Raw genomic sequence first — 27,451 nt, forward strand, 5'->3', positions numbered from 1 at the left:
TGTTCTGTTTCGAGAGGGTGGAGTCAACTCTTAAAGTCTGTTACTGCTCTTAGTTGGAAGTCTAAAACTTGAATTGGTATAATTCAATATATTGTTAAGTCTAATATATATATATAAATAAATGACATAGGGCATATAAGACTGGTTGAAACATAAAGTATATGAAACATCACCATGCTCTAAAATGCATGTACACTTCATGAAATGTGGCCTTACACACACAATTAGTTTTCCAGCTTCGTTCCTGATCTTTAGGTCAGAGTGTTATGACACCAGTGTTGTGACACTAATGGAAAGTCACATTTATCACACACAAGTCACCATCAACCTGCATAACTTCCAGTGAGATAAAAACCAGGCAACAATACACACAGCAACACAAAGACTCTGCTGAGTTGAGGAAAATTCATGAGGGCTGTGTTCAACACCGTTGCTGTAGTGACTGCTGCTTGAAGTTGTGTTTTCTTTAATGAGGAGCAAGAGCAGTGGAGGACCAGAGGACATTCTGTATTTATGTCTCTGCCCACAGACTCACAAAGATCTCACTATTTATTGAAAGCTGTGAGCAAGAAAGACAAACACAAGGTGAAAGTATGAATGACGATGTGTTTCCAGCCTCTCCGCAGCAGCAGCAGCAGGAGGAGGAGGAGGAGGAGGAGGAGATTGGAGGAGATTGGAAAGTCTCAGAGGTTTGAGGTCATGTCTGTAACTGATCAGCGTAAAGAGAAGGATGCCTGCATGAATATCTCTGTCGTGTGAGTGTTTAACCTATCCATAGCAGCACATGCTCTGAAAGTAATTGTACTACACTGAGCCTCTTCACATAGAAACAGAAAAAACATTACTTGATACCAAGAAGCTTTAAATTGCAAGTGTCACATAAACAACTTCATCCGAAAAGATTTTGGGCCATTATCTAAACATTCAGTCTATTTTTTACTGAAGTGGTAAAGAAGAATGAATGATTGGAAAGACCAGATGGGATGAATGGATGGAGAGATGGATGTGCAATATGTTGTTCCTAATCATTTATAGAATCCCTGACGACAACATAAGGACAGGCAATCCTAAATAAAAAAAATAACATGAAACAACAATGGTCCGTAAAACAGGCATGTAAAGCAGGTTGCAGTGCAAATGAAGGCAGTTCTTGTCATAGCCTATCTGTGGATGCTGCAGTTAAGAATACCTATGGGACCTGGATTAAAATACATTTTAAGGACATTTTTGTTTCCGAGAAGGACACGACAAACTGCAGAGAGGAGGAGGGCTATCTGTCAGGGTCCTGCTGGCTAACTCATCGTCCTCTCAGTAAAGAATTGGGTCAAGGGCTTTTGGGATTTGCTGACTACTTTGCTCTATTTGTCATTTCGGAGTGCTAAAAAACACGTCAACTGGACTTGGTTTAGTTTCTTGAAGACGTTCACCCTCTCATCTAAGAGGCTTACTTCAGATCCAACTGACTACTGAGTCCCCGGTATTTAACGTGGCTGAGGTTTGGTGGGAAGGTGTGAATTGCAGTGAAACTTCCTGGGGATGGAAGTCAGGACTGTGTTGCATGTGGCTTTTATGTGATAGGTGGTGTCTTAAATCTCCTCCTCTGTTCAGAGATGGTTTCTCTAGATTGACGTGGATGGCTTCCTTCACTCCTCTTTAACCATCTCTCTTCCCTGGCCAAAATGTGGACTTTGTTGTCTTCAAGTGAATGTCCCTTGTCCTTTAGATGGAGGTGGAGTCCTGACCTGAGCTGCTGGCTCTCCTGTGCTGTGCCATGCATTTATGAAGGGGTTGTTTAGTTTCCCACATGTACAGGTCCGAAGAGTCTCCTCAGCGACTCCTGATGACCTGGGACTCCCACCAGTCAGTTAGAACTGAAGGAGCTTCTTGGATCAGAGGGGAAACATTTTCAAGAAAGACCAGGTGACCTGTTTTTACCACTTGGATATACCATGACCTGGATGACTGAGAAGCTTCACAGATAGATTTGTATTACAGACATTTAGGGAAGACAACTACACACACGAGTGGAAACTAATGTGAAAAAAGTGAATAAACCTGCTGATGAGTTTTAGTTGTATTTAATAAAGAAAAAAATTGTTATCCTAGAATATAAATGTGTGTCGGGTCCAATAACTAATTAATGTCTGTTCACAGAAAGCTTATCTTAGCTTAACTATCAGCCAAGTTCATCCATAGCACGTTTCTGCTTTAATTTGGGGTCACCATGGAAACAAAGTATGGCATATGAACCACTGCAACCTGCTCAGCAGTTTCTACTAAAGCCCAATCCTTCAGTGATCTTCCTGGTTGAACGAAGGATAAGTCAATAGGTGGTCATCTTACAAGGTTAATAATATATTTACCTTAACCATCACTTTATCAACAATGAGATACACACACAAACACACCAAGATTCATAAATAAATAAGACTTATTACCATATCTTAACTGTGCTGAAGTAGGTGGCGCGATCACCAGCTGCCCTGAAGAGAAAAAGAAAAAGAAGGAGAAAATGAATTATAAAGAAGGTGCATGTCCTTTCCCCGGGTTTTTAAAGTCAGCAGAAATGTCACAGAGTTCTTAAATGGCAAAGCTTATCGGTCGGAACCTTTAGGCCAGAGTGAGGGATAAAAAGAGAGGGGGAGAGGGGGAGTGAGGGAGAAACGCAGCGTGTCAGAGGGGATCTAAGAGAGTCATAGAGAGAAAGAGGAGAAAGGAGCGGCTCCCTCATTGACGTTTCCTCGAGGGTGACGTCAGAAAATTATAATTCTGCATCAGAAGAGACCTGCCAGCGCACTGATAATAAAGTGTGTGTGGGTGTGTGTGTGTGTGTGTGTGTGTGTGACGGAGTAAAATATTTTAGTTTTCTTCATTAATCATGTTTTCAAGCAATAACAGCATCTATCATAACATGTGTGACAATAAAACAACGTGAGATCTCATCACAGTGTGACCCTGAAACTAATGAGTTGTGACGTAGATCTGTGATGAGAGGGCCCAGAATAAACCAAGTGTCAGACTGGATGTGAGACAATCAACGCAACACTGGTTTTACCGTGAACTCGTTCATGTACAAGAGGTAATTCAACTGGTTTTAGGGATGAAAAGACAAGACGTTATTATTTCCTCTGCAGGCTGCGTGAAAACTGACAAATTGCTGTGAGGTAAAAGTGGAAAATGATGAGTCCACGTACTGAATTCTGTTTCATCTTCTACAGGTGTTGTATAATCACGCACATACAGATGCACAATCAGCTCCTAGCTTTGCATAATGAGGGAAAACATACAAATCTGAGGAAAAGATTTCTTTGGCATCTGACACGCACTGAACTGGATATTCTCCTGAAATCATCAAGAGGGGCTGTAAGAACGCAAATTTCTTCTCATGTTCTCCAGAGCTTTTCCTGCCAGCCTTCTAGGAGAAACTCTGGATAAGGTCTGAGTGAGCCCATGTGAGAAAACAGCAGGATAATGTACAGAGAGCTCATAGCAAGCAAGTGGGTTTGTGGATGTTGTGAAAGCATTGGTTAGACAATCTCCAGCTATAGGCTATATATATATGAAAAGCAAGTGTCTGAACCAAATTTTCCAGACATTATGCAGAGTTGATGTGTGAAAACCACTAACGTTGTCCTTTGCAGTGATTGCTTGAATTTCAATTAAATGTATAAACATTCCAAGCTCCGTCTCTTGATTCTGGTAAAGCATGAAAATTGTGATTACAGCTTTGCAAATTGGAGTAAGGTCTGCCATATGAAAACGACTAAATGATTTAATAGAGAAAACTGGCAAAATTAACCACTTGATCAAAATCGAGGCCGCAATAAAAACATCAAATGGAAGAAAAAATAACCATCTGCCTTCCTTCCTCCACCCTGCCTGCTCTCCCCTCCCATCTGCTCCTCCTCCCTCTCATTTCCATTCAGGAGTCAGTGTCACATTACAAGCTTCCTACTCCAGCCCTCATCTCATGTTGCCAACACAACAACACACAATTGTCCACCTCAGTAAACGGCTGAGACATTCACACGTTCACCGTCAGCGCTCATGCTCACACAAAGTCAATGCCTTCACCCTGTATCTCCTCCTCCATTTGGTCTTTCCTTTCTCTAATTTCCTCATGAGCGCTGTTAAAGCTATTGAATTCTTCCATGACCAGACAGAAAGTAACTAGTAGTAAGAGAGCTTCACGTTTGCAGAAGACAAATGGCTCCAGCGTTTAGGCAGCAGAACGTGTTTCCTTCCATTAATCACTCATCATGGGGTTGTTTTGGGATTTAATTAAATGCTTCCAGTGATCCTCCCGTGCTGATCAGTGAACAAACGCTGTCAGAGTAACTGTTGCCTCTACTTCACAACTGTTTTCTCTGAAGCCTCCTCTGAACAACCGCCGCTGGATTATTCTCAGCAGTCACATGACACTATCATCTGTACGCCTCCAGAAATGAAATAACTCGCCGTGGATGTCTTTAACAATTGATACGATACAGAGGGATCTGCTTTTTCTCCTCTTGTTTCAGATGTAAGCATTTATTGCCATGGTGGTTTCACAAAGATAATTTAATTAACAAACTGTATGGATATGATATTATTTTTCATTTTAATTACAGAGAGTAAAAACAGTATATTATTGAGTCTCATCTATCTGATTATTCAAACAAAGAGACATTATTAAACGCCCTTGGGGATAAAATAAATGTTCATTATTAAAACGAGAAAGAAGTTTCTAAAGATAGTAATATTGGCCATATAATGAAAACAGCATTTTAGCAGGACTGATGGGAAAAAGGGGGTTAAATGATTTCCCTTTTTCCCAATGAGCTTCAATCAATTTCAGATCAGTCAGTCTCACAACACTAATTTCTGAAGGTCAGTCAGATTAGTCAGTTACTAATGGAGGGTTGAGGTGTCAAACTGTGGGGCGCCGTCTCACTATCTATTCACCACTGTGTGTTCTTGAGCCCTGTGTTTTGCTTTTACTGCAGCAGAAGAGTCAACCATCTCCCTACAACATATATGTTCTGACCAATTCTTAACATTAGCCCCTAGGCAAACAATAGTAATTATCACTGTTAAATCTGGTGTAGTTATTGATTGTCACTAAAACCTGCTCATCTTCAATGACTAAATCTATGGGCTATAGAAATACAATATCATAACAGCAGGGTTAAATGTTCCTTTTATTTGTACGTTTTTGTCATAATTGACAAAATGATCCATATTTGTTTAGATCGTTTTAGATCATTTTTCATAAGAATTAAAAGGATCAAGCCACATTAGGGATTTGAGAAATTGTAAGAGATATTATGTGCAAACAACAACATATTTTTCTAGATCTCAGGACATTAAAACGGTTAAAAATGTATTGAGTATTTGTTGTTATTTAATCTAAAAGAGCTTCTTCTGTTGCATTTGCAGGTGACACTGTCATGCGCTGTTCACTGATGCTAACATTCAGCCTTATGATCATGAGAATGAATCCCTCTAATCTGCCCCATTTTCATCTGGAAAGAAATAAGACAATACATCAGGTGTGGCCTAACACAGAGGCCACTTCCTGCCGTATTGTTCCATCATTTAAAAAAGAATGAGACTAGATTCCAAAAGCTGAGTCACCGTCTCATCATGAACAAAAAAAAACGAGAAACGAGAAACAGAATTTCTCTCCCAATCCATTGGGCTTCATGGGGCCATTTATTAGCACTTGACAGTTGACATGAATATCTATGGTGGCCAGAACTGCTGGTACAAAGTATTGATTGCTTGGAGGTTTCGGAGCTGCCGTCTTCAGAAAATCCAATTTCAAGAGACAGGAGTGGTGAAAACATTTAATGGGCTGTGATAAGTAGCTAACCAGCAGCATGATTAAATACCAAAGCGGCCATGTTCCATTCTTCACTTATCGTGTGGCCTCCTGCTGCAGAATCAGCTACGAGGCAAGCAACACGATGTGTCATCTACAACTGCTCCCTGAAGCCTACATGGATAAACAATGTGGTCAGTTACTGTGGTACTCCAAATGATGAAAGGTCTGTGTCCCCTGCTCAGAGAACCAGATGGCATTTTACTGTAAAAGGCTCAATGAGAAAAAAATGTTGAGGATGTTTCCAAATACAAAAGTCCATCCTCAAACATTTGCGATTTAATAGCTGGTTGATTTAATTGTATCCATACATTTTAAATCTTTCCATATGTGAAAGACAAACTCAGAGTTCATGTATGAAAAAAAGCTTCTGTTTGTAAAGGTAAACCAATAACAAGCTCTCTTTTGTTGTGATTGCTTGAATTCTAGAGACACACCTTTTACCTCAAAAAAAGACATAGAAGTGGGTAAAGCATAACAAAAATAGTGAACAGAGTTTTGTCAATTGGATAAGTCTGTGAAAAACCAAAGTTCTCTCTCCACAAAAATGATGCAGAGCTTTCTTCGCCCATGTAAAAATGACAAATGGAGCCAATAAGATTTTCTGCAAATGCAGGCCTTTGGTGTTCCTGGGGCATTTTTCATTGCAGGACTGTGTATAGCAGTGCAGTGCGGTTTGCGGGCATGCCTCTGTTAGTGTGCGTGTGTGTGTCTGTGGCTTTATCTAACCAACGTGGACGAAGAAACATCTGTGTTTTCCCTTGGGATTTTTATTGATTTTCAAATTGCACACCTCCTCACAGGGAGAAAGGGATCCTCATCGTCTGAGAGCACTTTTATCACCAGGGACTCTTCTGTGGTTTCAAGTGTGATGTGTTTGTCTGTTTAAATCAGTGTCACCCTTTCTGCATTTTAGGGAAACACCATTGAGTGTGTAGGTGTGTGACTGAGCATAGATGTGCACAGGATCAATTGAGTTCATCCAGAAGAATGAGAACAACTGCCGCCATTCATCAACTGTGCAGCACTTTGCTCTCCTCCTATGATATATGAGACGGAAAAGAGGGAAATTACACAGCACACACTAAATGTGGGCCAAGGCTGGAACAGTCGTATGTCATACAAAAAAGGAATAGGGACAGGTTTGTAGATCAAAACAACGTTTTTGTGTGAAAGTTCTTGACTGTCCCTGAATGTGTGATTTGATTTTACACAAAATCCTCATAAATCCACCAAGGCCAAAAAGTCCCCTTCAATTAAGCGGGACCAAAGTGTGCACACACATCGATATTAGTTTCAGATTTCTTTTCCATCTTGAGATCCATCAAATATTTCCTTGGAAATTGTTCAAAATGTAAAAAAAAAACTGCCTTATCTTGCAATGTCTAAGAGAGGGATGAAACATTATTAAATCTGTCCCCTGATTCAGAACCGCACCAAAATCCAATGAGTTCTTCCCTCAATCCATCAAGGAGTTGTGTATAAACTAATCCACACTGAAAGGACTAACTTATAGTCTGAGGTAGTGTAGAAGTATTTGAGTACCTCTCATGATTTGCATATGAAAGTTTATTTGGTGGAAACCTTTCTCTGTATCTGTTTTTAGACGTTCAGACTTCTTTACGAGTCTCAGGAGTACAATAGAATAAATTTAAATCGTCATATCACAGCTTCAAATACTATTTGTTGGCTGAGAGAATATAATGAGTAGAGCTCAAAGTAAACGCAGTCGTAACCTTCAGCGAGGTGCGTTTCTCCTCAGTGCTCAGGGAACTGTATTTGGCAGGGCCGATTCCAACGGTGGCAATTAAGGCAGCTGCAGAGGGTCTGAACAGCACACAGACAGGATCAAGTACAAATATTCCTCTGATGAAATGCAATTCACAGGAGAGGGGTAGGAAGAAAAAGAGGGAGAATAGTGTTGTTCCTAATTGTCTTGTAGCTGGAATTCGGCCAAAGGAACAAAGAGAAAACAGGGAAATGATTTTTTTTCAATGCTGCCTGAAATAACTGACATCCACACTTTACAACCACACCCCCAGCACCACACAGGGATGAAGGCTCTATGAGACCAGGCATTTGAATTGAATGGTGCACACCCTCTTCACATGTTGGTGGTGATACACACCTACAGAATCTTGCAGTAAAGGTGAAGCAATGTTTTATCTCCATGGGGTTTAAATGCAGCAGGATTCCTCTGCGTCCCACTAACACTACTCAGTCCCGGTGATGAATATAAGTGTGGCATGTGTTTCTATCTCAAGTTAATTGCAGTTGATTGCATGTGGCGTCCTAAGTGCCAAGTAGTCTGGGATCAGATGACTCACAGAGACAGATGGCTACTGACCATGGTGCTGACTCTTCTAAAGATCTTTTCTGGCACATTATAGCAGCGGCACAAGTGTTGGCATTCTGTTGTTACCAGACAAAATGTCTGCTGTGAAAAGGGCTCTGTTGATCCTAGTGTGAGATGATTATGCATCTTTATGAATGGCTTTGCTCGGTTTAGCTGTGCCCACACAGCAGCAGCAAGAGAGATGATGGCATTCAGTGTGACCGCGGCGTCCCGGCTGAATAACGGCGGCAGATGAAGCAGGAGGAGCAGGAGGGAAGCGAGCTTGCTCTTGAAAAGTGCTTCTTCACAACATTTGCATTTGCTTTGCAGAGAATGGAAGAAGCTCTGAGTGTGACCCTCTTAAATAACCTGAAATAATCAGCAAGAGACAACAGGGAAACAGGCTTTGAATCAGACCTGGAGTCCGGAGGATGAGTGGTCTGATTTGGAAACACACATCACAAGGTGCAAGGCGGTCCGTAGCGAATAACAAAGAAGAGTCTGCACACTTATGACACATGAATGTTTTAATGTTACACTACCATTTTACTTAGAACAAATACCAAAAACTGCTAGCGACAATATTTTGAAAATTAGCAATTGATCATGTCACTATATTGGAAAGAGATCACCAACAGTGAAACCAACAAACCAACCTCCCAATCTCCTGACTCTGCTGTTCTCTACAGCTCGACTGAGCCTTTTATCATCTATCAGCTGATTGTTTTGGTTTTGGATCCTTTAGTTTGCAGTTTTTCTTTTCAATCTCTGACTTCAGCCTTGTGGAGCTGTGGTGAGATCAGATGTCACTTAAAATCCTCTGAACAGCTCAGGTACCGACCAAGGACAAGAGCAGGCAGGTCTGATGAGTAGTGTGCAGTGGCACATTTAGCAAAAAGGAGCGACAGAATGAGAGAAAGAAAAACATTTGAGGGGCAAGACAGAGGAGAAATGGACAAGAAACTAAAGAGGTGACAGGAAGTGCGTATGTGTTGTCTTTAAAGGTCATGCTGTCCATCCCTGTCTCAGAGACGCTGAAGCTCACGACCTCGTGATCGAACGGACGGGCTCACGAAACAAACGAGACCTTGAATATTAAACGCATCCCGCAGAGCATAATAACATTACTGAGGCCTCCGTGCTGCCTGTGTAATTGAATTCATGCCTTGATCCATCTGTTTGGGTTTCATGAGAAGGACGAACCCTATGCAGAGATGTTCCTCCTCATTTCGCATATTTTGAATTAGATTGTAATTGCTGGACGATCTCACATAAAGGCCTCAGTTAATAATGGGATTTATTTTCCTTTAAAAACTGGCCTTGATGAATTCTCTTAGTACCAGACTTCAAAAAAGGAAAATAACTGTTGTTGTCTATCAGGTGAATATGTAGATAAAATAGGTTTCTTCTATTCATTATTACACAGTCTCTCCAGATTCAGTATTCAGGCTACTTCAGGCTTTGTAGTGTTAAAAGTGTGGTAAATTCAGTTCAGAGAAGAAGTTGCCTACACTCCACACCCAGTAAAATGGAAACAGTTTTAGTAATGCATTTATAAGTGTCCACACTCTTAATTCAGTTCTTATTAAAAACCTCTTTGGCAGCAGCTCCAGCTTCAGTCGTCTTGGTTGAATCTCTCCAGGCTCTGAACACCTGGATATGGCCAGTTTATCTTTTTCATCCAGACAGATTCTCCCAAACATATTAAATGGGAAGAGTCCCTGAACTGTCATCTTCAGGTTTCCCTACAGACGCTCTACGGGCTTTGTCTGGGAGATTCAAGCACTTACTTGCTTACCACCCTGGCCAAGGCCCTTCTTACCTGGTTAGGTCAGACAGCCGATTCGGACAAGTCCCGACGGGGTTGCAAAATTTCCTCCTCTTCACATTTATTAAGGCCACTTTGCTGGTGTAAACACGCAGGGCTTCACAAATGATTTAATGCCCCCTGCCCTGATTTATTGCCACTTCACTGCTTGGCTTTTGTCCTGACATACATTGTGAATTGTGGGACTAATAAAACCAGGCTTTCTAAAATCAGTCCTGTCACTTCCATTTATGACACCACCAGGAAAATCAAAGCAAACAGGATGCACCAGTTTGAGGGGACACCCTGAACGTCTGAATATTTCTGCAAATGAGATTGCAGTTTTTGATTTTTAACACATTTGGAAACATTTCAATCACATTATTATGGGTTATTGGGGAGATTGGAAAGCAACAATAGCACATTGCTGGAGTTAAATTTGAATTTACAAGACAACTAGATTTTAAAGATTGTTTGAAGCTTGGAAGTTGCTGTCGTTAAAGTTGATTTTTGAAAACCCCGACAGGGAGGAATTTGGAAGGGAGGGGAAGGGTTCACGAGACATGCAGCCAATGTCAGGCTTAAACCTGCCGTCTATATCCAGTGAGTCACACTCACATAATAACTGCGATGCATGAGCTGAGGCAGAATGAAGAAAAGAAAAGCTGCTCCTCTTCCTCAATACATCAAGGTAGATGCCTGGTGGTGACGGAACACAGCTTTCCCCATAAAAGATGGAATATAATAACACTATGAAAGCAATCTAATGTGCACTGAATATATTAGGCGTCTCTTTGAAATCCACAAACCTGAGGATGGAGGCTTTTATGGTGGATTCATTACACTGAGTCGATTAAGATGAAGAGGAATTTTTTAACACTTTTTAAACAAATGGTTGTTGGAATGGAGGAAAATGAAATGCTCGGCCTCCCCAGCATGAATCCCGCTCTGCAGTGCTTCGAGAGAAATTGCCTCCATGTGGTCTCATCTCATGTTTTCCTTTCCACCAGCAGCCTTGTGGCAAAGCCACGTTAGCATGTCCCTGAGTCACCATGTGACCCAACGCTCATGATCGAGAGATCCAGATGGACCCGAGCAGGATTTATTCACCAATCTGCTGCACCTCTCCTTCTCCTTTAGCTCTACTTCTGTTCGTCCTGTCCCCCTTCTTTAGTACATTAAGATACATATATATGCAAATATATGCTGCCTGTCCGAGAAAGAAAGCTTTTCCTACTTCTTAAAATATGTATAGATCAGCATGTACCACCCAGTGATACAGATTTAAATTCAAATTAATGCAAAGAACAGTCAACTGGAACGAAGCAGACTCAAAAACATGTATTTTCTGTCTTTTGTTTTTCTTTCGTTATAGTTTTCAGTAAAAACATCTTCAGCCGTTTTGCAGATTATGCTATTCGGCATATTAGAGGATAATCGATCATATTTCGTGTTTGATTCCCTCCTGATGATCGTGGGGCCGCTTCAAGGATGATCTGAACGGATCACTTGGCCAAATTACCTCATCGTGTGAAGGGTTCAGGGAGACTTCGAATCGTAAGCATCAAGCGTGTTTCATTGGAAATCAGGGAGACTCGTGTGGTATGACAGAAGCAGAGATTGGGCTACTGGGCTGAAAAATGAGAGCGAGCTGACTGGAAACCCCCCGGATGTTCCGTACCTGTGTTGAGAGCAGAAAAATGGCTGCCTACAGTGTAAATAAGGCTTTTGTTTCCCGTGCCGGGTGGACATTGGAAAAGGAAGGAGAAATTGTGACGAGAGTATTAGTGCTCGTTTATTTTGACAAGTCAGCTGCCGTGTTATTCTCATGTCACATCTGACCACACCAGTTTCTTTGAGTTTCTTTGGAATCACCACCCAGAAACCATTTGTTTAAAGGCCCTATGTGTGTTCCTGCGTTTTGAATTGTTTGTCCAGCGTGTGGGTTCTCACGATTGGAATATTATAAATAGGCTACATCTGCTCTTACATCTGTGGTCTTGGTTTAGGTTTTGAAAATCCTCTATTGTGCTGCAGACATTAGTGCTAAAATTCGACAACAACAAAGTCTCATTTTCCACTTCTCCTGCTTCATTGGTTTTTACGATGTTTATCAACTAAATGCGATTCAGTGTAAATGATATGGTGAAGTGAGTGAATCTGGAGATCCTCATCATCATTATTACTGTGGAGCCACAGTGGAGCCGTCTCTCATTTCTAATAACGCTATTCTTTTTATTAATGTAGCAGCATTAACAAGTGATAGGGTCAGTCATTTCTTTTCTTTACCATGAAACAAGACAGAAAACTCCTTGAGCTTCACACTTTCACACTTTTGCTCTACGTCAGAGATGTAATGAGAGTTTTAATGCTTTTTTGTTTTCTATTTGTCTATATCTTCTCAATTTTGTTGATATTTCTGTCCATTTCTGCATCGCACTACAATTACTGACCCAATTGTCCCAGTGTCGTAAAACAGGTATTAATATTCATATTAAAATAGCTGAGTCATTCTCCACCGGTCTCATTAAAGAGCAGCTCCCTCTTTGCTTTGGCTTCTCCCCTCTCCATCCTTTCTTTCTCTCCTGTTTCCTCCTCTCCTCCATATATCGTCAGCCTTTAACCTCAATTGTTTCCTTCAAATTTTACTCTATCGCCTCTCAGGGCTTGTCATTTCTAAACCAGTGGTAGTTAAACCTCTGAAATGGACCAAGGCTGCATTTCCACAAGTCTCAGAAACGAGGGCGTTCTTGTGCAGGACCTTGGGTAGAAATCGCAGCTCCCTCGGGCCCTCAAAAGCTGAGTACACCTTCTTTTTTGCAGAAGACTTGGAAAAACTTTTCAACCTTTTCAAACAGTGAAATGAAAGTTCAGACACAGAAACTGGATAAATACAAACTGGCAACAGCCCAACCGACCTGAACTAGCACTTCCAAAGAACAGCATCCCAGATGTGGGCCACTTCCGGCAGTGATGCAGCCCTTCTTACCTTCCTACGGCTCGAACAAAATTGATGTGAGCCTAAAGTTCCCCCACTTAGCAAATGTGCCTCAAATATCCCAAAATAAATGTTGTTACCATACAGTGCTCTGGGAACGGTGTAGGCTGATGGGAACCTGCATGTGGTAAATAGTGAATATGGCCCAAATAGCACAAAAAATGGTTTTGGTTGACATTAAAAAGCACCAATCATCCAACTTGCCGATAGGCATCAGATAACTTTGGTATGTATGAAAAGATCCCTTGTGATGATAATTATTTTTAAAATCCTTCAACAGTTTTCTTTAGCTCTTTGGAGCGATCGGGATCAGCTCGTTGTTTCTCTGCCTTCAGCTTTCATCTTTAATCTTATGGTTCACTCTGACTGCTCTCATCATCAGGGTTGATATATTTTCTTTTTGCCACAGCAGCCAGCTATTTTCAGGAGAATAAGCTCTGATAAACCCACTGTGGAAACTTCCTGCCCGGCAGCACCAAACGGCAGACAGACAAGCCCAGTGACTAACTGGTGAACAACGAGCAACATTCACTCAAGAGGTGGAGGAGAACAAAAGCAGAACTCAAAAGAGATAGATTTTGTATTTATAGTCACCCGAGACACAAACTCAAAATGAATGCTGCCGTTGTTCCATGTCTATAATAGACTCTAAATAAAGATGGATGACACATCTCTAAACTTTTCAATGTTAAAATCAAGCTAGAAGATCCTTTCTCGACCAATCATATCCATTGAAGCAGTCAATTATGATGTTTCACCCTGTTTTTATAGAGTCAAATATTATATTTTTAAACTTTAAACACTAGATTTGGTAAAAAGACGCAAAATGACAGAAACCTTCCCGTTTTTAGTTCGGTGTATGTCCCGTCCATTAAAGAAGGTGCAGCCTGCCATCAGGTGGCAATCAAGATGATTTGGCTTCACTTTTGGGGAGCTGGCTTGTCGTCCTTCTTTATATACAGTCAACCCGTTGTGACTACAAGGTGTGTAAATAGGCAGCTATTTCTTAAAACATGCATCATATGACCTTTAAAAAGAGATTAAATGTCAATGTTGAGTTTCCGGCTTGTTGCCTGGGCCCCTAAACAAACAAATCATTGATGAAATCTGGTTTAAAAGTGAGACTTTTACTGCCTTTGGGTTTCTTACAGGAGCATAAAGATCACATAGAGTGTGACTCTTATTTAACAGCACGATGGAACATGGGAAGGACACTGAATGGAATCGCACTACAAATGGACACCCCCATCCTTCACAGACAGCCCTGTAGCACCCGTCATTAACCTCAGAGAACTGTCCAGTGCGTAGATACGTCAGCGGGATTCGACTACACCCAGCTTCTTCTCCACTCAGCCAACCTGCACACAACCGTCGAGAAAATAAGGGCTTGGCTTCAGGTGTCCAGCAAACTGTGCAGAGATGATAGACGCTGACAAGCCCGGCAAAAAAAACCTCCACCTCTCAGTCAGCGAGTGTGAGAGAGTATGGAAACCAGTTCAGCAGTAACCGACTCAGCTCGTCCACAGCCCGTATACAGGTTGTAAGATAATACCTGAGGGTTTTTATAGCATGAAGGTGGGGATGTACCTGGAGCTGCAGCCAGGGCGGCCCCAGAGGTGAGAGCAGAGGAAAGTACACGTCCTCTGCTTACACTCACTTCAGTGCACCCCCTCACATTATTCTCAATCGCTGTAGAGAAAAGAAGTACGGAGCTTCAATAGAGGCTGACATTTAACAACAAAAAGAAGAGCTCTGCAAGCAGCACAGCAAAACTTGTTTGCTCTCTCTGTTTTGTTTTCTTTCCTCTAGTGTGTTGTATAGGTTTTTTGGTGTCAGTAAAAGATCTGCAAAGTTGAAAAGCACAAAGCTCCTCTCTCTCACTTCGCCAGAAGTCCAGCCAAGACTTCCGTCTCACATTCGCTCACAGAATTTGTCTTGCAGCTATTCTGTCACGCCCTGTGCAAAGCCAGAGGCCAACGTTTCCTACACGTGCTCGAGCAGTGGACCAATCACAACATAGTGGGCCAGCTGGCCAATGAGAGCAGACTGGGCTTTAACCAAATGTTTCAGACAGAGGCTGAAAAGAGGAGCTGCAGCAGTAGAAACTATAAGGAAAGTGAAGTGTTTTCTGAACATTAGAGAGTGAAAACCTTTTCAAGAAATAACCCAAATTATATTTACAATATGAGCATAACATGCTTGTTTTTCAGCCCTTTCTTGCCACATCTTCCAATGTTCCATTAAGGGTGAGAACTTTCATGGATAATACCATCGGAATCTAGGGCCCAACCAATGGCGGAACATATTGGTCAACAGACTGATCAAGAACCTACCCAACTGTGCTGTGGTTGACCAGGAGGACATCTTCAATCCCCAAGATCTAACTGAAGCTGGTGAAGATAGCTTTCAGCAGTACAATGACAACTGGGAAAATAACTGGGTTATATTTGTTCACATGGAGAGAGGTGACCTATATGGCCTGATCAATAATGTATGGATCCATACCATAACACGGAGCTGACAGCAGCATGCTCCCATCACTCAATTATATGTATTGTTGTGACACAAGATGAGGGTGTGTTAAATAGGAGCCTGACTGATTTATCGGCTGGTTGAAAATAACGGCCAATAGGCTATGAGCCTTTTATATATTAGTATCAACATTTATGTCCAAACTCCAAAATATATATATGATTTGTTTTACAGCAAGAGCAATGCAGAAAATATTTAAGATCTATGTTTATTTTATCGATTCAAGTTCTATATATTTGGTTGTGCTTGTGAATATTTAATTAATATATATTAGTGCATTTTTTAGATAACTATAGTAAAGTTTCAGGCTAAACTGTAAAATATCAACCCTTAGTTAGATTTCTTTGGCAAAAGAGTTTGAAAACAAAATCTTAAGAATTATATATATATATATATATATATATATATATATATATATATATATATATATATATATATATATCAACCAATACATTGGTATAGGAAAGTTTGTACTTATATCAGAAGATTATTTTTATTTTTATGTTTTGGGAGAAAAACATCAAATTTAATCTTGTAAACAAAACAATTAGGTGGAACTTTTCAAGCCACAGTGTCATAGGGATGCTGATATTAATAATATTAACAGTGACACTGTGCTGTGGTGTATGTGCATGTCCTTGTCTGATGATTATCATTCACAGCCTCACACGCTGTACAGTGAGCAGGGACAGTACAGACATGACACTATTCAGAGCAGCATATGCACGTATGCTCAACATTCACCAGAGTGGTGATGTCTGCTTTACAGGAACAGCCTGTACAGCCTGAGTGGAACAGCTACTGAGTGGAACACATCATTAGCACTCGAATGGCAACTCTGACATTTTTGCATGGAGAAGTTCAGAGGTTTTTAAGGCTCATCCTCTCTTTCAATCTTCTCTGCAGGGAAATCATTGGTCCGTCATGAAACCAGCTGTGAGAGTAAACACAAACTTATTTCTCACAGAGCTGAAACAATTATCTTTTACCAACAAGTCACATGACTCATATCGACATTTTCACAGACAACACTGCAGCAGCATTGACTTCCAGTAAACACTTAATATATAATATTCTCAATGGCTTTTAGGTTGTTTGTTGTTTATCACTGTTCATTTCAAATCCAATATCCGATAATTCAGTGGCGATGAAACACCGAACCATGAGACAGAACGACGAGAAGCGATTTTTAAATATAAAATTTATACTCTACTGCTGGAGAAAAAGATGTCAGAACAGCATCACTCTCCCAGAGCCTTACATGATGTAAAGCCTTCATCATCACTCGTGTCCTCCTCCTCCTCCTCCTCCTCCTCCTCCTCCTCCCTGCTCTCCATCTCAGTATTGATCCACTCCCTATGTGGGACATCTCCTGTGCTCCTCCTCCTCCTCTTATATTGTACTGTACTCCCATAATTCACCTATTCTGTTTAATGAAACCTCAATGCTGTGCTCATGCTGCAGACTGCAAATGGAACTGCTGCGACATCGGACCATGCAGCTGAAAACGCTCGATCGTGGAGACTACGCTGAATACGCAGCTCAGCACCTTGTGGGGCCTGGACTGGTCAGGACAGGTCATAAAGTCTCAAATCTTCATAAGCAGATTATGCAGAATATGCAGAAGACGAGGGACAAGAGTTTGGAACTGGAAGCCTTCTTGTTTCCACTTCTACTTTGACCAATCATGCTTGGGCAGGCTTTAGTTGCACATAGGAGATTAAAGTGTGACTTTGCAATGTTATAATGAAATATTAAAACACAAAGGCTCCAACAAGAGTTTTTCATTGTCAGAACTGCACAATGAAATCATGAAACCCTCGATTTAATTTGAAAATACTGGACTATGACCTGCAAGAGATCATCACCACGGTGCAAAATATATTCAATCCTTTTATAAATGGTTGAAATAAGGGACTTATTTTTCAAGAAGTTCATGCACTTCTTATGAATCAGCTTCTAATGTAACGTGGCTCATGAGCCCATTTAAAGTGTGAACATGCTGTAGTGTACCACATCACCCACCTTGAGCTATGGCTATCGACTCGAACCTGTGCAGCTCTCGCAGCAGACAGGTGCGCTCGGTGGGGTGCAGGCTGTAGATGAACTCCTTGGCGCCCTGGGGCGAGTCGAGCGGCTCCGTGGACTCCGGGTGCGTGCCCAGGCTGCGCCGCTGCAGCAGCGAGGAGAGCGGGGACGATGCGGCGGGAGCGTGGCCGCTGTCGAGCCCGGCTCTGGTGAGCCCGGCGCCGGCTCTCAGGGAGAGGGCGGGCCGCAGGAGTCTCCGCAGGCAGGGAAGCATCTCCGGGGATGAGGGAGGGGAAGCGAGGCGGAGGAGATCCTGGAGGAGAGGAAGAACATCGGGCCCGGCTATCACCTGGTCTTCAAATCGCAACACATGACATGATTTAGCTTGAATTCATCGCTGCGATGATCGCATGAAAACACACCCCTCCTCCTCCCCCTCCACCTCCTCTTCCTTAGCCTGGGTCAGGCTATTTCAGGGCAATCCTCGGGCCTGACACCGACAACCACACATCGCTGAAACACACACGATCAAACACAAACACACACACACTGATCCAAGCTGGTGTCACGCGCCTCTATGGAGGAGGACGGTGGAGAGCGATGCGTCAGGAGTCCTCATAGCCGAACTGTAACTTGTCTAATCGGACGCACCTCAGTCGATGCTCCGCTGTCCCGCACCATCAACCATTCCCCGGACAAAACCCCCAACATGCGGCCGCTGCTGCGCGTCTTACCTGCTGAGAGCTGCTGGAGCCTGGAGCCGAAAATAACACCAAACTGCTTCTGCTCTGTGCGCAAGTGAAATAATCACATCTTTGCGAGCGTGAACCCGAGAAGCTGTAACCTCTGGCTGACAGGATGCTGTGTGTGTGTGTGTGTGTGTGTGTGTGTGTGTGTGTGTGTGAGGGGAGGGGAGAGATGTTTCCAATGGCTGCGCTGCTCTGCTCCGTGCGTAACTGTGACGGCACAGACGGACGCACGCAGGCTACGTTCGTCTCTCAGGGGCTGATGGTCAGATGTGTCCGTGTCACACAGGCTGTGGAGGTTAACGTGTCTTTATTCTGTTGAGAAATGCTACGTCATAGTTTCTTCCTTCAATAATTATAATTTAATCAAATTTTTGATATTACACCTTTCAAAACACAGTTAAAAGCAAACATTTGAACACTGGGTAAGAGGTAGGCTTCTGTCTGTTGATTGTGATTTTAGATTTGGTATCATATGATTTGCTAATGACTTTGCATTACTTTATTTCTTATCTCTGATGTTTTGTATTCTACTCCTTTACTTGTAAACGCTTTGCTATGTTTTTTTTTATAGTTGCTTCATAAATAGTAATTATTAATAATATTATTGTTTTTATGTATTTATTTGGTTAGAACAACATTATTATTATTATTATATATATTATACATCCTGCGCAGAAGTGGTTTGTCTAAGAAATAAAATACAAATGTTTTCTAGGTTTTAAATGTTGCTATTTAATCCAACTGTTGAAAAATATGAAGAAAAAAATGAAATGGTTAATAAAAAGTCTAATGATTAGATTGTATTTTTTAAAGAGTCAGAGTCACTGCAGTAGTAGTAGTAGTAGTAGTATCATATGCATATACTGCATGTGGTGCATCAGGAGTATTTTATATATGAATTAACATGAACAATCATCCAGGGGGAATCACAATGACTTGTTTTGACCACCTGTATCTTAATAAAATATTTGAATGTCTAATATCCATATACCATTTCAATGTGCTACTATTTATATGAGGAATCTTTAAAATATTATAGGATATTGATATCAGCAGTAGAGTGCTTGTGCGTGTGTGTGTGTGTGTGTGTGTGTGTGTGTGTGTGTGTCCATCCCTCCTCAGCCATTCAACCAGACCTCAGCCTGGAGTCCACACCCCAAGAAACTATGACACCATGTGGAAGTTATTTGTCTGAGAGGGGAAGTCAGTTAGTACCACAAAGAGGAAAAGAGGAAATCCAGTCATAATTTAACACTTGTGTTTACGACCTGTTCTGGTTCATTTCAGTTTCTTTTGACTAATAAAGGAAATGAGTGTTTTCAGGCCTCTCAGAATGAGAGGAGTCCAGCTTTTATCCAAGCAGAAACTAAACTGAGTTTGGGTTATTTAAAGTAGCATAGACTAGGGCGACCCCTGGTGACCAGAATCATAAAAACAAAGCGTTCATATCCTGATCAGAGTGCAGCATCTACCATTTTCTGTAGTGAAATTATACCTATTATATTATATTTACAAACATCTATATAGTCATAGTTAAAGCCAAATAAAGTAAATTCCATGTGCGATCATTCGTTGCCAATGCACTTCACTCAAGTACATTTCCCCACGTATCATGTTTCAGTTTGTAGAGAAATGTGCATAATATTCTCTTTGGTCTTAATTTATTTTATTTTATTCTTTACTTTATTCAATGCCTTCTCTTGTTTACGTAATTATATAAATATGCTGCTGTAAAAGGTAAATTTCCTCGGTGTGGGTTCAATTAAGTTGATCTTATGTTATATTATCACCTTAATTCAAAATGAAAGTTGGTCTACTTTTCCTTTCTGTCAACAGGGACTGTGTGAAACTACAGAACTGCTGTTAAATGAATCTCAAGGTTACATTATACGGTCAACTACTGAATCTTGAAAGAAAAGTTCATATTAGAGAGGTGGACACATGGAGGCTGCACATTCAAGCAGCCACAGAGGTAAAGTAAAATTGATATATATTTTTATTATAACGCTAAAGCTGTCATTACACAAAAAACAAATAACAACCTTTTTACTTCCTGAAACAAACTGCATCATAGCCTGTAGAACTGTACATGGGAGGAGAGAGAGAGAGAGAGAGAGAGAGAGAGAGAGAGAGAGAGAGAGAGAGAGAGAGAGAGAGAGAGAGAGAGTTCAACTCTCCTCGGGGTGGGGGTGGGGGGGGGGACAATAAGATAAAAACTATAAACCAGGTTAAACTGAAAGTTCAAACCCTCATAAACTATAAACTTCTCATTCATAGGATATAGTGACATTTGGCAGCTCTGATATAATATATATATATATATTTATGCTAGCAATTTAAATATGAAAAATTACAGGATGACAATACAAGCTTCAGACAAGTGGACGGCTAGAAAAAAGAAAAAAAAGAGAAGAGAAAAACAAGAATATTAACATCATCAACAATATCGAGAACTGAATGCTGGGTTTCCCAAAGCAGTGACGTCACCTTTCCACAGGGGCTATGTTCAATGCCAAATGTGCTTTGTGATGTAATCCCCTGTTCTTTCGCCACCTTCCCTCCTATTTAACCTCTCTGTAATATACAATAATATACTAAACGCATTGGGACATGTTGAAAATACTATAAACAAAGTGGATTTTCTTGCTGCGATGTCTCTGGGAGACTCGGGTCATTGAAGGCCAGAGAGGCCAGACACTGTGGGCACCGTACCATTTGTTCAAATCTAATAAGATGCCAAACAGATTAAGTGTTCAATGTCATTTTAACAACTGAGGTGCAAACATGTTAAATTGTCACCATCCTCAAGGTGGCTCTGCAGGTCTTCCAAAACAAACTTGAATAGAAACTACATCCCTGCATCGTCCAGAAATCTGCTCTCATAATACTGATTTAAATGTCTCCACTGCAGAAGCCAGACGTTTCTTCTCTCAGAGAACCTGCAGCTCAGAAAAAAAATATACTTTCTTGAAGCATTTCTGTTATTATTCAAATACTCTCTATGCATGAGTTGGTGTGAAATAAGGGACTTAAAGTGAACTGTAGCGGGACAGTCGAACATTTCACTGCTACAATCAGATAACACATGCATGAATAGATGAGGCAACTCTATAACTCTGATATTTTATACAAGTATAAAAATAGTGATAGGTTGAGAAAGACAAAACGATGATTTGAAGACTGACAAAGAAAATAAATTACAAAAACGCGTGAGTTCCTGGACTGAACTTGTGCAGCTAAATTGATATTTACACTTTCATACATGTCATAGTAGCCATGGTCTCACAGTGCTTGAACTGAAAAGAAAAAATGAAAACACAGACGATAAGTCAGTGACACTAAACGCTTTCAGCTTTTAGTCTTAAAACTGAATAAGTCTGAGGGAGAAGCCTCAGATCCTCAAAACATCGTGTTGTTCAGATACAAAACATGTATGCACCCATAACGATGAGGCTCTTAAATTACACAACGGATTTCAATGTGAGTTTCTAGAAAGAAAAAGTTTATGATACCAATACAAAGAAATATGACACGTGAAAACGAATGAATTAAAAGATGCATGCAAGCTAAATGCGTTTCAAAGAGGAAAGAGTTCGACAGCGGCCAGACAGAAGAATTCAAACAGTGTGGGATTACCACTGACAACTCATAAACTGTTTTGCCTCATCAACTTCTATAAATACGTTTAATACTATATATGTATATAGTAATGTTATAAGCGATCAATGCACAGGCGGCAGTGTGGCTGATAAATGCTACAAAAGAAGAAGAGTCTAATATATAAGGACTAATATATAACTACAAGCCACTGAGGAGTAGCCGCACCGCTCGGCGTGTAGATACTGCAGATTAAATGAGAACCATATTGGAGGCGATAATGAAAAAGAGAACCAATGCGCATCTTGAGGCATTTGGGATTTGATGATCGTCGTATAAACATTTATGTCTATAGATGTGAAACTGAATGAAGTTGGCACAGAGGAGCAGGCAAAGGAACAGAGTGAGAGGCAGCGACACGGACACTCGTATCATTATTTACAAATCATGTTAATACTAAAAGAAACTACAAAACAGAAAGTGACACATCACGGGTTTGGCGACAGAGTCCTTTGCTTCTCGAGGACATGTCTCTGCTGTTCACACCTCCGCCCCGTGGAGCTCTGTGGACGTGTTTCAGAATTTGAACTGTGAGTTCAGGACGGCTTTGACAACACAGCAGCTTCCCAGAGCCATCAGGGGTCTCTTAAAACAAGTGAGCGGCCACTGCAGTCCAGGAGGTGCCAAATGGAGCCATTACTCCTCTAGTGCAGCTGGATATTGCTCTTTTGACGCTGTGTTGTTCTTGCAGTGGCTGTTGTGCTTCTTCTGCCAGGACACTATGCAGCTAGTGTTAGTTCATCCCTCTCTGGTACAATGCACTCCCGCAACAAGAGGTGTTTGGACAGTGTTTCTCACGCTGAGAAGAGGCAGACACACGTCGTCCTCGTCCAACCCTCGTCTTCGGGGACAAGACTGAACTGTTCTCTTGAAGACATGGACATAGTGTGAGGTGTCGCTGCTCTGTGCTTCTTGCTATTAACAGGAACGTCCTCATGTTTTATACTGGGATTACGCAGTTACTGGCTCGGATTTGCAAATCCATTTTATTGCTTAGGCCAGAATCCTTTATTGTGATGTTTGTAAGAAATAAGGTCTTTTCTCTTTGTCTCTCACAGACTGTTCGACTAAGGCGCTAACTTAAATGGGCCTGTGATCCACAACCTATGTTTGAACAAACCTGGCTTTATGTATTTTCTGTGGCATCTTAAGCCAAACTAGGAAGCTTGGTGATTGCATATCTATGTTTCCCTCTCATTCTGTAGCGAGAGATTCGCACAGATGGAATTTTACACTGAGAAATGTAGAGTAGGTGGCAATGACTTCTCAAGCTAGCATTACAAGTCTTTTCTGTACATTGCATCTTTAGCAGCAACACTTTAGCCTTTAACCTCATTTACAAACATAATGAAGGGGAGCCTCAATTTGATGACACAGGGTCATGTTTCTGAATATTGTGATGCTGTCATCATGCGATGCGCGGTGAGGAGCGATCATTGGTGAGGGCTCTCTTGAGCTTGACCCCCTTGCGAATGGCCACCAGCATGTTTCCCTTCCCCTCTTCCCTCGGCTCCTCTCCTCCAGTCTCGCTCTGAAGGTGCTGCTGGGTCAGCTGGTTGGGCAGCGGGACGGTTGGGGGGTTGGTCGTAGCCTGACCGCTCCAGGACATCACAGGCAACGTGTCGACATCCTCACCTCCAGTAAATGTTGGAGAGTATGGGATTTCTCCCCGCCTCTCCTCAGCATTCCTGTTCCCGTTAACCGCTGCAGACATATCGGGCACCGTTGGAATTTTCACCGGGACGACGGGCGTGCGAATATGGATGGGACCTGTTCCCCCCACCGAGCCTGAGCGGCGGGCGGAAGGTTTTGAGGACGGGGTGCGGCGGATTGTGGCAGTCCCTGGTGTGGGATAGGAGCCAGAGGCATTATGGGAGCTGGATCCGGAATAAAATGCCTGACCTGAACATGGGCCTGCAATGACATAACAAGAACAATGATTTCATCCATAGATTTATTATAGAATACAAGAAAGTAGAAATAAAAAGACTTGAAGTATTCATCTGATGAGGTCTAAAAGATAAAGATTCTACCTGTAGGGGTGGGGGGATAAGGCCCTGTTGGGTGAGATGGATAGGCTCCTGTGTGGATAGGTGTGGGAGGATAAGGCCCGGCGGGGTAGGCCCCCTGTCCATGGTATGGAGCCTGTGTGCTGGGCACGCCGGCAGTGGAGGCTGGGCGTTTGGTCTGGAACATGCGTCGGTAGGACTGACTGATGTCACTGTTTCTGGGGATGGTGGAGGACTTGTCAAAGTCAGAATGCTGCTGCTCATGCTCCTGATCTCCAGCCATTGAGAAGTAGTCATAATCTGACACTAGAGGGAGAAGAGAGACAGGAAGGTTAGGAGGGAACTTTTAAAAATTGGTGTTGGACTGATTTTGGAGAGTTCATGTTACCTTGTGAAGGTATGGTGTCTTCAGAGCAGCAGGGTGTGTTGGTCTGTGTGCTGTAGCCACTCGAGCACTGCCCGGAGTCCCTGCTGGACCTCTGGGTATCCAGCTCCAGACCTCTGGACAAGACTAGGGCCAGTTCCTCGTGGACCTCGATTTCACCAGCCTGTAAAAATCGCCCAAATGAAAAAAACAAACAAAAAAACATTAAGTTACAAGAGTCTGAACGGGTGGATAAGCCAGGTTTAATTTATTGAAGCCATTAAAATCATTAGGTACAACTTATTAGACTCATTAAATGGGAAAATTAGTGGGGGGGAGACTCAATCATGTGGTTTAAATGCAACGACGGCAGAAACATGGACCCTGCTGGAAGTTGAATTAGAGGTCACCTGAAACTCAATTATCACAATTGCCAGAAAATGTAGACTGACTTGTGTTTGTGTGGATTAGGTATTGGCAGAAAGAAAGAGGTAAACGAATCACTGTATAATTCTCATGTTGTTATGAAGGGAATTTACCTCCAGCTGCAGCAGAGTGAAGGAGCTTTATAAGTATCAATCAGGTCGAACAAAGTGACTTAATGTTTTACAAGCTCACTGCAAACTTCCCAAAAAAGAGTAACTTATTAAAACTCCCAATGTTGAGATTAATCTAAATAAGAATAGATTAGGAAATAATTCAGAAAAAAAGAGTTATTGAAGAGCTGATGTATCAAACCCAAACAAACATTAGGAGATGGAGACTGACTCTGACCTTGAGAGGTGCTGCCACAGTCCTGCTCTTCTCTACCACAGAAGCCGATGAGCTTGGTGTTTGTAGCACAGCCCGAGCTGGTGCTGAGGTCGAGATCGAGCCGTCACTGTTCATGTTACCATTACTGTTGATCACAGCCGGGGTCTCCTTGTCTTTCTTCCTCCTTAGTGTGTTGACCATGGGCTGGTCATAAGGCCCTGGCTTTGCCCAGTCCTGGGAAGGAAGACGTCAACGTTTACGGTTGATACTAAACATTTCACTGTTGAATATTTAAAAGCTTTATCTCTTCATCTCAGTTTTAAAGCCTGCAAGATTTGCTTAGTATTAAAGATGGAAACTGATCAAATGTATTTAAACATGACAACAATAAAACCAATGAACCAGGTTTGCATGTTGAACAAACACTGGATATGGGGGATGGGACTACGCTGAACAAACCTTCCAGGTTGGGACCTGAGATGACGGCACCATGGGCGAGCCCATCGTGCAGTATTGAGTGTAGTCTGGCAGCAAGGCTGAGGCGGGACGGGACCATGAGCGAGTGGGGCAAGAGGTGGAGGTGGAGGATGAGGAGGAGGGAGGGTAGAACGGGAAGGCGGTGGCCGACCCCGAGCCCAAACTCCCCCCGTTGCTATGCAGGTGGGGGGAACTGGCCGGACTGTAGTGGTCAAAGCCATTGGACAACTGGATGTGTGTGCATCGGTGGGAGGAACGGATGGTAACAGAAACAAACACACAATGGGATAAATTATTGAAATGATAAAAAACATGACAAGACAAAACCAAACTGAAAACATCACTGAGGAGAAATCATTCAAAAATGAACACAAACATAATGAGGAAGTACGGAGCCCCCTAAGGGTTGTGGCAATAGGGTTAAATTTGTGTACCCTCGCAATAAGTTTCGTTCTATCTCCCAATAGTTTTTCATGCACCATTATCACCTCATTAAAGGCAAAGTTAGTGGCTCCACACGAATCCGACAGCATCATGCACATCACTCTCTGCATTCTTCTGGAGTGGCCTCTTCATCTTAGATTTTAAGGAAGTTACACTAAATGTACAACTATGCCTATTAAGCAGCTTGCTAATACTATATCAGAATACTGCATGCTCAGTTCAAACAAAAATTCAATAAGCTGATCCATACTGCAGGGTTGCCGTGGGACACAAGGGGATATGGGCTGCATATTACTCAGAAGGAATAGAAAATATTGCGAGGTAAAACAAAAGTAATCCTTTACAAAATGTCCCAGTGAGCCGTGGGAGGCTCTGTAGAGGAAGTCTTATTGATCATGTCAATACAAAACAAAGAAAATTGTCATAAATGGATAACTGAAGAAACAGATGCCAGGGAGTTTGGAGGGATTTTTGTTTTCCTTTAACATTTCTGTGATAAACCCAAGTAAGTGTGATGCACAGCCAAGGTGGGAGGTTAGTGTGAGGAAGCCCAGAGGTTTCTGTTTGGGTGAGGTTCACGGTGGAGGATGAGTGTGTGTCACCTGGTCAGTGTGCTCAGGTGCAGTAGCAGCAGCTAGAGAAGAGGGGGCGCTGCAGTCACTGTGAAGCTGCCCAGTCTCTGACACCTCAGAGCAGCTGGAACTGGGACAAGCCTGGGACAGCAAGGGCAGCAGCAGCAAGCAACAAGAGAGAGAGAGAGACAGACATGTGCAGAGAGAGAGAGAGAGAGAGAGAGCGAGAGAATCGCAAAGACGGACATGTCAGCAGGAAGACACAGAGAAGCAAAGAGAAGCAGATTATTAGAGGAGGTGAGGCAACTTTCCATAGTTCTCAGCAGTTAGTCAGGAGTACAGCCAAGTGACTTAAAGTGGAGAAGGTGCACTGGGAGTAATAACAGCATTAACTGCATGGACATCAGCAGGGTTGAGTTAGAGACTTGTTCGAGGGAAGCACAGGCAAAAATATCCACACAGACCCTTGATATCTTTGAGGAAATATTAACAATCCAATCCCTGGTTATTTTATTAACTTTAATCACATGATACATAATCCATGTCTGTAAGGAAATCATATTTTTGCATGATACCCTCCAGAAAGAGATTATGGTTTTGGGTTCACGACAGCATCCTGCAAAGAAGTGGGTACTGACAATGAGTGGAAATGAAAGAGATCCACATTAAGTGTAAGCCGTAGCCCCTTTATTCACCCCGAGTTAAGGATTGAGTCCCTGCTAAGCGACGTGACCGTTCCCTTTCAAACGTCAGCCAATGTAACTAGAGCAGGAATGAGGCAGACTGATTCCCAGGACTGTGCTGTAAAAAGGGTCAGCTATGGTCTAGCCAAACCACCTTCACTGCATCATAAAAACTTGGCC

General features: G+C 42.1%; 2 protein-coding genes across 6 annotated transcripts in view; both read right to left on the reverse strand.

Moving 5' to 3' along the window:
* LOC133965218 (transmembrane protein 65-like) overlaps nt 1-18,432 on the reverse strand; it is a 37,450-nt gene extending 19,018 nt beyond the window's left edge. Inside the window, exons 1-3 of the mRNA XM_062399661.1 lie at nt 18,298-18,432; nt 17,561-17,876; nt 2,439-2,483 (exon numbers count right to left, since the gene is read on the reverse strand). Coding sequence (XP_062255645.1) covers nt 2,439-2,483; nt 17,561-17,837 — 322 coding nt within the window. The 5' untranslated portion in view covers nt 17,838-17,876; nt 18,298-18,432. The remainder of the gene's footprint in view (nt 1-2,438; nt 2,484-17,560; nt 17,877-18,297) is intronic.
* Nucleotides 18,433-20,290: 1,858 nt separating this feature from the next.
* Nucleotides 20,291-27,451, reverse strand: part of LOC133964442 (protein MTSS 1-like) — a 48,353-nt gene continuing 41,192 nt past the window's right edge. For 4 of the 5 annotated variants that reach the window (XM_062398521.1, XM_062398520.1, XM_062398524.1 and 1 more), the window contains 6 exons: nt 26,619-26,729; nt 25,555-25,800; nt 25,117-25,329; nt 24,367-24,526; nt 24,003-24,284; nt 20,291-23,883 (listed from right to left, as the gene is read on the reverse strand). In XM_062398521.1, coding sequence (XP_062254505.1) covers nt 23,378-23,883; nt 24,003-24,284; nt 24,367-24,526; nt 25,117-25,329; nt 25,555-25,800; nt 26,619-26,729 — 1,518 coding nt within the window. In that variant the 3' untranslated portion in view covers nt 20,291-23,377. The remainder of the gene's footprint in view (nt 23,884-24,002; nt 24,285-24,366; nt 24,527-25,116; nt 25,330-25,554; nt 25,801-26,618; nt 26,730-27,451) is intronic. The other variant, XM_062398522.1, reaches the window with a different exon arrangement.

The sequence above is a fragment of the Platichthys flesus genome, chromosome 11 (genome assembly GCF_949316205.1).
Source record: "Platichthys flesus chromosome 11, fPlaFle2.1, whole genome shotgun sequence".
Classification (NCBI taxonomy): domain Eukaryota; kingdom Metazoa; phylum Chordata; class Actinopteri; order Pleuronectiformes; family Pleuronectidae; genus Platichthys; species Platichthys flesus.